At 47.5% G+C, this 12,665-nt stretch overlaps 3 protein-coding genes across 3 annotated transcripts; 2 read left to right on the top strand and 1 right to left on the bottom strand.

Moving 5' to 3' along the window:
• Window positions 1-585: 585 nt before the first annotated feature.
• Window positions 586-3,447, top strand: LCP9604111_5067 (uncharacterized protein; the record flags this gene model as incomplete). The annotated part of the gene is made up of 2 exons (XM_039072836.1): window positions 586-3,015; window positions 3,079-3,447. The coding sequence occupies 2 exons, from the start codon at window positions 586-588 to the stop codon at window positions 3,445-3,447; spliced, it is 2,799 nt and encodes a 932-aa protein (XP_038929038.1).
• A 4,146-nt stretch (window positions 3,448-7,593) lies between these two features.
• utr2 (putative cell wall glucanase (Utr2)) lies at window positions 7,594-9,019 on the top strand (the record flags this gene model as incomplete). Its single annotated transcript, XM_039072835.1, has 3 exons — window positions 7,594-7,705; window positions 7,763-8,200; window positions 8,262-9,019. The coding sequence occupies 3 exons, from the start codon at window positions 7,594-7,596 to the stop codon at window positions 9,017-9,019; spliced, it is 1,308 nt and encodes a 435-aa protein (XP_038929037.1).
• A 701-nt stretch (window positions 9,020-9,720) lies between these two features.
• LCP9604111_5065 (class I SAM-dependent methyltransferase) lies at window positions 9,721-12,278 on the bottom strand (the record flags this gene model as incomplete). Its single annotated transcript, XM_039072834.1, has 12 exons — window positions 9,721-9,802; window positions 9,857-10,285; window positions 10,355-10,541; window positions 10,608-10,633; window positions 10,689-10,729; window positions 10,783-10,858; window positions 10,913-10,954; window positions 11,004-11,033; window positions 11,085-11,124; window positions 11,178-11,236; window positions 11,287-11,307; window positions 12,268-12,278. 12 exons carry the CDS (start codon window positions 12,276-12,278, stop codon window positions 9,721-9,723), a joined length of 1,044 nt encoding a protein of 347 aa, XP_038929036.1.
• Between the last annotated feature and the right edge of the window lie 387 nt (window positions 12,279-12,665).

Here is a 12,665-nt window from a genome sequence, read left to right as displayed (position 1 = left end):
CCTGACAGCGAAATCTACGTACTTCGTATATCTTCCCAATTGGCGTCCACGGATCTTTCTTTGTCTCCGGGGATAAGCAAATAGAGAAGATCGGCCCGAATGCTGCAGGTTCAAAGGATGGTGATTGACCGCTCAGTGCTGTCCCCCACTTTTTTTCAAAAGGAAAGAAAGAAACGTCTTCAAGACCAATATGTATCTATATTGATCTATAGTGATCTATATTGGCTTACAAGACTAGAATACGTCAAATCCCAAAGTGGAGGTTCCCATAGAGTTTCCGAAGGCACCCAGGTGATCGGTGGAGAAACCGCATTTGACGTCGCTGATTCGGAAAACCCCCCACCTCAACACCTTAGCTCGAACTTGTCGTGTCCGACCTTTTTTTCCCCAATCTTCGCTTCTCCTCTATACCTTACGTCCATGTCTGTCCGTTAAACTCCGCGATAGCAATTGGGCGAAGATGCCGATGCGAGGTTCGACGCTGCTTTCGTCGACGTCATCGATTTATTGACCTCTTTAATGCCTGGGAGAAATAATTGAATCATCCATCCCACATCTTCATTCAGACTCGTGAACTGCATCACAATGCGTCGCCATGGCAGGTCCAGTGGCGGTCCAACCAAGGCCGTCTCGCCCTTGTCCGACACTGTATCCCTCATACGTTCATTCGATTCGGTCATGAACCCAAACCGACCCGCGCGCCCCTCACCCTTGGCTTCCTCTCACATCCAAGCTTTGCCCTTGGAACTAGTAGATCGGTTGCGGTCTTTCCCGCTGTTTCAAGCTACCCCGGAATCCTTCCTGATCGAGGTTGGACAGCACCTGCGTCCACAGCTCCACGCACCCAACGATTATATCTTGACGGAAGGCGATGAGTCAAAGGCAATATACTGGCTGGTGCGGGGTGCCGTCTCGGTCACATCTCGCGATGGCGAGAGCATATACGCCGAGCTCAAACCCGGTGCGTTCTTCGGGGAGATTGGATTACTCATGGACCGTCCTCGTACTGCGACCATCATCGCCCGGACTCGATGCATGCTGGTCGTGCTGACAAAAGACGACTTTCGGAATATATTGCCTCGGTATCCGGAGGTAGAACAGGCGATCCGGGAGGAGGCGGAGGAACGATTGATGATTTTAGAAAAGAAAAAAAAGGAAACGTCAGCGCCTGCACTGGATATGCCGAGCCCGGCACGAAGAGGCTCAAAAAGACTGCGTGAAAGCATTTCAAAGGGTCTAGCTGTTGCCGAGGATGATGGAGACGTCAGTGCCAAGTCTGTGTACAAGAAGAGGAAGTCACCGAGTCCCGGTCGGCGGGATGGCTCCAGTGCATTAGCAAATGGATTGGTCAACGTACGTCTCTTACTGAAAGAGCTGCCGCTTTTTTCTGGCTTGCCTGCCGATATCCTCCACTACCTTGGTCTCAATGCCCAACCGCGATCTTTCCCTCCATTTACCGACATCATACAACAAAATTCCCAGGGCCGTGAGCTCTACTTCATTGTTCGCGGCGAGGTAGAGGTTCTTACTGAAAAGGCGGAGATGGACCACTCGTCGGCAAACAAAACAAGCCCAAATGGGCACATCGAACAGCCGGGAATTGAGGTCAAAGCTAGGCTGAAGCAAGGGCAATACTTTGGCGAGGTGGTCAGCCTAGATTTGGCACCTCGGCGAACCGCCACCGTTCGATCTGTGACTTCAGTTGAGTGTTTGATGCTCGGCGGTGACGTCCTGGCTAAATTTTGGGAGAAATGCCCTAGTGACGTGCGAGAACAAGTCCAACGCACTGCCCAGGCAAGGCTCCAGGCGGCAGCCGATGGCGATGTTATTATGTCTGACGAGGCGGACTCACAGCCGTCTCTTGGTGATCTCGCCCTCGACGACAGGGTGAAGATCACATCATCCCGGCGGCGGTCAATGCCACTACTTACCCTCACTGAAACCGAGCTGGATGGACCACATCAATCCTCAAATGCTGAAGACCAAGACCAGGACGTGCTGCGGCCCTCAGATCCCGATCCATACTTCAGCATGGGTCTAGATAAAGTCCGGATGCGAAGTCGACGTGGCTCGCTGGCACCTCTAGCCCCCGAGGAGGTATCAAGAGAGCAGCAGCGCTCATCTCCTACAGAGCTGTGCTCTGCCAGTTCTTCAACCCTCGCCCTTTCTGAAACTGCTAGCCTTTCCAAGTCATATCATACCGAACGGCCCCGGGTCGATGGTACCAATGGATTACTCCCAGACAGTGTATTGCTGAACATTTTCCAATTCCTTGAGCTTCACCAACTTCTTCGGATTAGGGCGGTGTCATCCCATTGGTCAGATCTCTTGACCAGATCTGCGGACGTGATTCATGATCTGGATTTGAGCGTCTACAATCGTAGGATTACAGATGACGTTCTTGTTAAAATCATCTGTCCGTTTATTGGCAATCGAGCCCGATCGGTCAATATCAACAACTGCTTTCATATTACCGACGAAGGCTTCACAGTATTGGCCGCGACTTGTGCCCCAAATATCACCGCGTGGAAGATGAAGAGTGTGTGGGATGTAACGGCCTCTGCCATTCTTGACATGTCCAGCAAAGCTACAAATATACAGGAGATAGACTTGAGCAATTGCCGCAAGGTCGGCGATACACTTCTCGCCCGGATCATTGGATGGGTAGTGCCCGCCGACCAGACGATGGGCGAGAAGCAGTCATCGATCAAACCTACAATACAGACAGCAGAATTTACAGTGTACGGCTGTCCAAAGTTAAAGAAACTTACTCTTTCTTACTGCAAACATGTCACCGATCGATCTATGCATCACATTGCGTCTCATGCCGCTGGTCGGATTGAGGAAATGGATTTGACTCGCTGCACCACAATCACAGATCAAGGGTTCAAATACTGGGGGAATGCTCAGTTCACTAACCTGCGGAAGCTTTGCTTAGCAGATTGCACGTATTTGACGGACAACGCCATCGTGCATCTAACTAATGCAGCCAAAAACTTGGAGGAATTAGATTTGGTAAGCTATTCTTTGTCGGGCTCTGTCGAACTAGAAATACCATGGTTTACTAATCGCCACCAGACTTTTTGCTGCGCATTGTCAGATACGGCAACCGAGGTCCTTGCCTTGCAGTGCTCACATTTGAAGTATCTCAACATGGCGTTTTGCGGCTCTGCAATTTCCGATCCCTCCTTAAGGAGCATTGGTCTCCACCTACTTTCTCTTCAACATTTATCAGTCCGTGGCTGTGTTCGAGTCACTGGAGTGGGTGTGGAGGCTGTTGCGGAGGGCTGCCACCAACTCCGGGTTTTCGATGTCAGTCAATGCAAGAATCTTGCACCGTGGCTTGAGGACGGTGGTGCTGTTCACTATCAACCGAGAGTCGAATTCAAAACCGTCGCCCCGAACAAGAAGCTTCCTCGATTAGGAAGCAACACATACAAAGCTTAACCTCTTCATTGCACACTCTTACGCTGGTTTCTCTACCGTTACCTTTTCCCCCTCTACAACGACGCCTGGCGCGACGCCCGTCCATCCTCCATCCTCCAAGTTGCATGATACATTTATTGATAGATGATGTACGCCTCTCTAATCTTCTTCTCATTAATTTCTAGGCTTACCGTTCTCTAGTTTCCGCTTTGCCATCCCTAACTGATCGATCTCGGCGTTTGAATTTACCAGGACAATCTTTTCACATTCGGATTCATTCTTCTCGCGTCGGGCTGCAGGTTCTTGTTTTTACATTTTGGTGGGGGTTTCGGTCTAGCCTGTGGGCAGGTCAAGCATGGCCGGAGTTCAGAGATTGAAAGCATCTACGAGTTACATGGTGTTTGTCTGTTTTCCTTAATATTCAGTGTTTTGGGGCTATCTTGTATCCTTTCTTACGATGTAACGATGCACATCTATTTGATTTTATCGACATTTCTTTCTGTATTTTAAGGTCCTTGATGCTATCTATTTCTGGTTTGTAGAAATTCATTTGACTATAAAGCCGAAGGTCTTGTAGCGCATGCTATAGTGCCAAGCCCAAATCATATACAACATTGAACGCTTTTCCAAGGTTTTACATTACACCTACACAATCCATATGTCTCTACCCTTGGAAGTTGTAAACATAAAACTTCAACTTATAGCCTAAAAATGTCCTTTGTGAAGTCTTTTCTGCCCCCTTTGTCACCTCTTCGCTTTCTTGGAATCTTTATCGGGCCTTGTCTCAACCTATTTAAGATCGTGTATGAACATTCATTGAGACGAAGACAAAGAGCCCAATGAGCATTGTATTATGTTCTGCTATACCTTTTCATCAGTCCCCATGCTCTTCCTATCTACTCTATCTCAGATTGACTTTTCGAAATCTGAACTCGCTGACCGAAAATTATGTGCTGTGTTATAAATAGAGGATAATATATCGCCATCAATCCCCACGCTGGCTTGAAAAACGAAAAATTGCAGACATCAGCCAGTTCTGCTTACTTACAATGGTGGCTGCTTTGATATATAGTACACTCAGCATACTGTCTATACTCTGTCTTCGGCTTCTATGTATTTCACAAGGTCTAGATTTCTTTTCACTGTGTCCGTGTTATGCTGTTTCGGGTGGCCGTATCACGATCTTTTCGCTGGTCGTTCATATCATTTCCATGGTATTTACTTCGTGATCTTATATATAAAGTGCCTCTCTTTATGGTCCATCAGTCGGCTGATCAAGATGCGATGCCATTCGTGCCTAAACAGAGCATGTCTCCCCAAAACCCCAGCTTGCTGTCTTTTCCCACATTTAGCCGAATCGTCAATTTGAATCATCCTTCCCCTGGTCTCTTTAGGGGCCCAATAATACTGCCTGAATAACGTATGGACTACGAAATGTAAGCTACAGATAGGACTAGCCGAAAGAATACGAAAGGCAGAGATTTGAAAAGGATATGAGGTGACCCACCCTCGAGGGAGCCGGACATGGGCGAGCCTGGCAATTGTGGATGTGATGGGGCTAGGATAATACCTTCTTCAACCGCTGAGGGAGAAGAGTAGCTACTGACGGGGTTGTCCAAACCTACTGAAGCGGCATGTGCTGCACTAGCAATGGTCTAGTGGAGAGATCTATCATCACAGTCCACCCGGACCGAGACCCCGACAGCCGGCTCATCGCGGCCTACAGCAGTGGGGCACTCTGGTAAGCGGTCCTTTCCCTTTGATTCTAGATCGGCTTTCTGTGCTGTTTTCATGTAGGCCATCATATTCAGTGGCAATTAGACGAATTCCATTTGACATATAGTACTTTGTACTCACAAGGCGGGGAAGATCCTCCTCTTGAAGTCCAGGGCAAGGGGAATTGGTGAAACATCTGTTCTCAAAGAGAAGCGCAAGACTGCCTTCTATTTAGCATAACTCAACTGCCAGCAGGATCTCGTTGTTTTGCACAAGCTTTTAGTTGAGAAATTTAGCATAAGATGTGAAGTGAGTTTGGTAATAGCAATTACAGCCGCCAGCCAGCCGAGCACGGTACAGGCATATAAATGGCACCGGCTCGATCTACCTCTAGTCTGACTTTTGAGGATTTATATATGCAAGTTGGTCTCAACGAACCAAGGGTCAGCTGAAAGTGTGTTGATCTGACGGCGATCAACAGATCTAGGGTTTCTCACAGCAGTGGAAAACTTGTTTTCCTTTTTTTCTTGACCTAGCATATGTAAACATTCTAATAGACAGGTCTATTTATGTGTTTATGTCTCAAAACAATAGAACTATACCAGAATCTTAAAACTATATGACAAGTATTGTGGAGTAGGTATAGCACTAAGCTAGAAGGGGCAAACGAACACACAGCGCAGATGTTGAACATTGGAGAAAACGTGCCATGTGTATTTTGAATCCGACCTGGTCTGCTCTTTAACAATGCCGTCATACAATGCTATCATATAATACAGTCTGATAAAAACCAGTTAAACTACAGCAAAAGCAACCAATAATCAAACCCCCTTACATTCCACACCCCTTGGTTTATTGTAGTAGATCTAATGACGCATGTGTAGTTACTCATGTATGTAGATCAGAGATTGCCAAAACTTATGTATGTAGATCGAAACATTCCTTCTAGAAGAATACCTGAAAACAATCGGTTGCTGGCCAGCGGTGAGGTACCCGGATGAGGGTTATGCTTATCTTGACCGTTATCGGTCTCCCCCTATTATTATCGCCGCACCCAGCCGAGAACGAGAACGATCTCTCATAATGCATGCCCGTGCCAGACACTAGTGATCCGCGTCCCTGCCCAGTGCTTGGTGTATCCGCCGGTGCCTAGCGACTGACTGACAACTGAGACAGATAAGGTTAGATCATATTGGATCACGGTCCTAATAGGCAGGAGTCGCTAGTCAAGTCTTGGGGGCAAAAGTGAGCTTCCTAGTGCGGAATACAGGTGCTTGGTGCCGAGTCCGCCGAGAGAGAATAATGAGTGTAGCGAGCTCTTGGTAGCTTGTGGCAGCCTAATGCGAGGGTCACGCATGGAGTACGGAGGAAATTATCGAATTTTAAGGTCTGATTTCTCTTCTTTGTCCTAATGGCTACATTTACCTTCGGCTGGCCTCATTGGTTCAAGTCAAGACGCCCCGAGAACGGACATCGGATGTCCGACCCAAGGGGTATCAAAGTATATATCGTACAGTATACGTACACAGCAAGAAAATGTACTCCGCACTCCGCATGGTACATCATATTCAGAATAACATTGTCGATACACGGGGTATGGAGTATGTTGTACGAAGTATATATGGAGTCGACATTGTCTGAACTGGTTTATCTGCGGAGAAAGGAAAAGGGAAAGTGGAAAAGTACCAATGCTCGCACTAGTACTGTATCTAGTGTACTCCGTACAGCAATTTCCGACGACAAACACCTGGGGTGTCTCACTTCTCAACGGTCACGCATTGGCTGCTGGCCATCATTGGTCAGATAAGAATAATTTGGCTCAAAGCTAAGATTGGCTAATTTGGTCAAATTAGCGTATCTTTTTTCCTTTGTCATACCATGATCACCTGCGCAGGATCAGCTGTTCATCACGAACTTAAAATACCAGAATACTATACATTACCATGCAATACCACGCACAGACGGAACCCCCCGAACCTCTCCACAAAAAAAAGGGAAAAAATAAAGAATAAAAAATAGACGAGCAAATACCAGCCAATCAGAATCAGCCCAGGCTTAGACAATTGACCCTTTGGCTTCGACCCGTGGACCCTACCTTCCAAGGTCGACGGCGTCCATCCTGATTGGGTTAGCGCCTGTCAATTCATGTTTTCATGTTTTCAGTCCACGGAGGGGAGGGATAACTACCATGCATGGTATTAATAACTATCGCCTCCCCTCCGTTTTCATTCTCTTTCGATCAGACAACATTGAACTGCTTTCGTTCTAAATAATCATCGCCTTTGCAGTGGATATAATCTTCACTTGCTGCCTCTCATTTATATCAACATCTAACTTATACTATCGCCCCCTTTTTTTGTTTCCCCACATTTTCCCTCGTTTCCTGTGGCTTGGATTCAAATCATTCGATATTCTGTCATTTCCACTGTACATACCAACAGTACATATATAATGGTTCGCTTCGTGACACCTTTGCTCCTGGCCTCGCTGTCAGTGACCGCCTTCGCCGCGCAATCCTGCAGCTCCAGCAGCCAGTGTGACGAGAAATACCCCTGCTGCTCCCGTGAGTGATACTACCCTCTAGATCGCAATTGATAGCTAACAAGTCATTCAAATCTAGAATATGGTGAGTGCGGTACTGGTGCCTACTGCCTGGGCGGTTGCGACCCTCTTGCATCGTTCTCTCTCGATTCATGCGCTCCTATGCCCGTCTGCGAGGATAAGACTTACAACTGGAACAACCTCAACAATTCCGTCACCCAGGACAAGTACCTCGGTAACGCCAGCACTGCCGACTGGACCTACAGCGGAAAGGTGAAAACCGAGGATGGCAATCTGATCATGACCATGCCTGCCAACAGTGTCGGTACTCTCTTCGCCAACAACCACTACATCTGGTACGGCAAGGTTTCCGGAAAGATTAAGAGCTCCCGCGGCAAGGGTGTCGTGACTGCTTTTATTCTTCTGTCCGATGTCAAGGACGAAATCGACTACGAGTGGGTCGGTGCTGATTTGACCGCCGTGCAGACCAACTACTACTGGCAGGGTGTTCTGGACTGTAAGTCAAAAGCAACAAGGAATATCTGATCCCAATAATAAATACTGACTTGATGAACCAGGGGAGAACGCCGGCAACATCAGCGTGGATGGCGAGGACACCTTCAATGACTGGCACACTTACGAGATCGATTGGACCCCTGAGAAGGTCGACTGGGTCGTCGACGGCTCCGTGCGCCGCACTTTGAAAAAGGCCGACACCTACAACGAGACCTCCAAGCAGTACGAGTTCCCCCAGACACCCTCTCGCCTTCAAATGTCGCTCTGGCCCGCCGGCCAGGCCAGCAACGCCCAGGGTACCATTGACTGGGCCGGTGGTGATATCGACTGGAACAGCGAGGACATCCAGACCGTCGGCTACGACTATGCCATGGTCGGCGAGGTCAGCGTTCAGTGCTACGATGCTCCTTCCGACGTCACCAAGACCGGCGACAACGCCTATATCTACACCAAATCTTCTGCTATGGAGAGCGATATCTCCATCACCGACAACTCCACCGTCCTTGCCTCGCTGGGCGCCACCGGTCTCGACATGGATCTTGGTGCTGACAAATCTTCTGCATCCTCCTCTGCGTCCAATAGCATCCCCACCAGCAACGGTGGCTCCGGTGGCATGACCAGCAACATCACCAGCTCTGGTGAATCTAACTCCAGCTCCAGCTCTGGTACTTCCACCACGGATAGCTCGGGGACTTCCACTTCGGGCTTCACCCAGGGAACCGCTACCCAAGACAGCGGTGCGGCCAGCCAAAATGAGCGTGTCCTCCGTGGCTCGCTCTTCGGCGTCCTGGTGGCTCTTGTTGTCCTTGTGACAATTTAAATTTTTTGCTGGTTTGATCTATATATCAGCGTTTTGTCCTTATTATTTTCTTTCTTGCCATGCTTATTGCACAGCATTGGGTACATTTTTTGTTGACTACTGTGCAACTTTGCTTCGTGTCTATCTCTGACCGACCTTGAACAAACACTTAATGAATACCTTTGTTCCTTGTATATTTTTTTTCCTTCTCTTTTTTTTATCCTCCTTCTTGTCCCTTCATTAGGTTGTGATGTTCAACGGTTGACTGCATACGTGTCTGCATTTTCCCTCCATTTTATTGTTTAACATACACCTCCCTGGCGTTCTTGGCCGATTCATGCTCTGTCGGTTTATTTTTGATTGATGTACCACTATTCTGGTAATGACTTGTGATTCCCTGCACATGACTGGAAAATACCCACAAGCTCCCTGTGATCTTTGTTCATATTTAATCTCTATAGCTTCCTCTTTCTGCGTTAATTTTTATTTGCCGCTTTTTGACCACTGATAAAACTGAGCCCTTATTGTGTAACCAATAAGCTTGTCTGGAACTAACTAGGCAGTCTGCCGGGAAGTGACCAATGAGACATTTCTTCAATATTTGAGCATGCAAAATAGATATGAATATAGAATGATAACAAACAGCGTTGAAAGGAGCATATAAACATAGAAAAGAATGCGTGAACCACAAAATGACTATTTCCAAGAAGTCATACCCAGCTTTACGCCGATTTCTCAGCCTTGATCTTTACTTCCTCCACCTTCAATTCCTCCTTGAGAGGCTTTCTTGCCCACACGCGATTCCTGAAATATATCAGCATGAGTAAATCCAGCGATCCGATCCGAAAGCAAACTTACGCAGGCTCATAAGCGTGAATACGCGGGTTGTTCAGCTCCTTGCGCACTTTAACCAGAAACACCTGCACCTCCTCCTTTGACCACGGCTCTGGCTCTCCAAAGTGAGTGAGAAGCCACATCGCCCAACCCTCTAGAGCGGCGTTCCAATGGCTATGCTGGAGGTGTCCGGCCTCCTTCAGTATATTATCCCTGGCCCAACATCCTAGAGGAATCTTGTACTTTTCCTCATGCACGTCCACGAACCCGGCTTCCTCGATGGCGCTACGCATTGTTTCGTGGGTTCTGAGTGACCGTCCTGCTCGTTCGGAGCATCCGATAAAAATGTCGCCCCAACCATATAGCTGGTGTTCTTTCGTCAAGGTGCCGTCATCGCTGTAGACTCGCACGTCTAATTCGATTTGTTCGATCCAGCCACCAGGCTCTAGGGCACTAGTGAGAGATGAAAGAAATTAGGGCGCCATGTCTCGGAAAGTCGATTAGTAGGGAATTGGAACTCACTCGTAGGCCTGTTTGTATAGCTTTTGCCATCCATCGGGAGGGAAGGCGCCATACATGAGGCGCATGTGGATAAAGTCAAACGGCTCTCTCCATGTCCACTCGCGAAGCACATCATCCACCTCGAAGATGCAGTTCGGGGGCATCCATAACACGGGTGGGGGAAAGAGATCCACGCCGCGGACGGTAGCTAGTTAGTTTCAGTCAGGGGTAGTTCGGTCAGAAATAGAAGGAGTAGAATCAAGAAATTCAATACCTAGAGGATAGCGATCGGCAACATCACTAAGGACTTGTTAGAGATTCTCTTTCTCTCAAGAAGGGCTACCCGTTGACATACATTGCCCAACTCCCTTGGCCAGTTCCGATGTCCAAGATATTCTATACTCCGTAGTTAGCAGGGCGTTTAAGCGAGGGTCTCCGTATAAATTCACCTTAGGCGAAGCGCCGATAGGGGAGCGGAACAGAGGATTTGGCTGATCGTGATCTAGCACGAGAAACATCAGGTGGCTGAATTTGTTAGTATCACATCTCTGAAAGGTATGGGGACGGGATGTGGTTTACCCAATCTCAAATGCCTCAAATTGCTGCTCGTCGGAAGGACCCCTTGATATTGTTACTTTATGTAGAACAAGATCGCTGCATCGTAACTAACCAGTAGTCATCTTCTTTGATGGCTTGGTATCTGCATACCGGGTTAGTCTTACAAAGCATCTTAGACTGGAAGTATACTGACCTTCGGCCGTTTTCCAGCCGTCCCCTTGCAATAGCGGACGCTATGGATGGGGTAAGAACTCGACTTATATATATGATTTGCAGTGACACTCACGACTGAAGGTCATGATGATCCACGTCATAGCCAGTGGCCATAGAGTAGAAATCGGGGTCCTAGGTGAGAGGTGAGAATGACTATATCGGATTATGAGATTACCACTCACCACCGCGATTTGGTCCATTTTCTTAACCATTCTCTCGACACTTTTCCAAATACTGTGGAAGATAAAAGGAGGAAAACGAGGGTGGAGTGTAAAAGTGTCAGCACGGGAACAAACTCCCGGGGAATCCACAACCGTTAAGCTAGCAGGGTGTGAGCCGAAGCCACAGCCCTAGAGTATGACCGAGTTGGGTCTAGGTTGAGGACTCGCATAAAAAAAGTACGAGGGGAACGGCAGGATGCTGTTGATCCATGTCAGCTGGTCCGTGTGGGACCTCATAAAGCGGCACCCCGGGAGCCATGTTCACTTCTGAGTATGTTGTACAGGCAGAACAACAAGCCCTAAACCAACATCCTCCCACTTGGTATTCCACAAAACAAGGCTCATGAGCCAAATTCAAGCTCATTCCATAATAGGTGGCCTCAAAGCTTGCATCTACCTTATCACAAATCAGGTAAGATACGAGCATACCCCTCTTGGGAGCAACCTCAAGTAGAGATCTTCGAAGGATAACCCATGCAATAAGAGAAATTCAATGGTCCCTTGAGCCGTTTTATGTTGATAGATGATATTTCAGTATATAAATCAAGTATTGCCTCGGCATGAGACGTGACTACAAGATATAGCAATGTGAGCGAAACAGATAGCTAGTATGTAGGTATGCCTTTCATGTAGCTTCATATAACTCTTGGGATATTCACGGATAGGAACATTTAAGTCTATCACAGCTTTTAATACTCTTTGTCTATGTTTGGCCCTAGCCTCCTTGTCCCATTATCTCACCATACTGGTTTCTTTCTTGACATCTGCGTATAAGCTGTATGCTCCAAAGCAGTTGATATTTCCCTCACTAAATACCTTTACCTCCTACCTCAGACTATACTCCAGGGCTTTCATCATGATTTACGTAAATAAAATGATATTTGTTCTTGTGTGGATGGAGCAAACAGAGTAGCAACAAACAAGGCTTATTCTTCAGCTCACTTTTCCTTCATTGTCACTGTAGTATATGACCTGGCTTCATTCACTGTGCTCTATCAAAAACAGGCTTGCTTTACCATTGCGCAAAGCCCATTTCTTCGTATACTGGACTCCCAACTTCCTAGCATCGCACTCAACCACAGGTTCTCTATATGATAACAAAAGTCATACTAGCCAGTCTCATACTACGCGACACGTCCCAGACTTCCCACTACAATCAATCAATCGCCCTCACATAGTGAGGATACAACCAGTAAGCGCAAATAGACATTCTACCTCGAACAGCACTGACACGTAATAAAGCTCTCTCAAAGCAGACGAACGTAGAGTCTGTAGCCTCGCGTGGCATCCACACGAGATACTTCAAAATGTGTCTATTCATGGAGACCCACTACTTCAGT

The sequence above is a fragment of the Penicillium roqueforti genome (genome assembly GCF_015533775.1).
Source record: "Penicillium roqueforti strain LCP96 04111 chromosome Unknown scaffold_11, whole genome shotgun sequence".
Classification (NCBI taxonomy): domain Eukaryota; kingdom Fungi; phylum Ascomycota; class Eurotiomycetes; order Eurotiales; family Aspergillaceae; genus Penicillium; species Penicillium roqueforti.
This window is presented reverse-complemented; position numbering and strand designations above follow the sequence as displayed.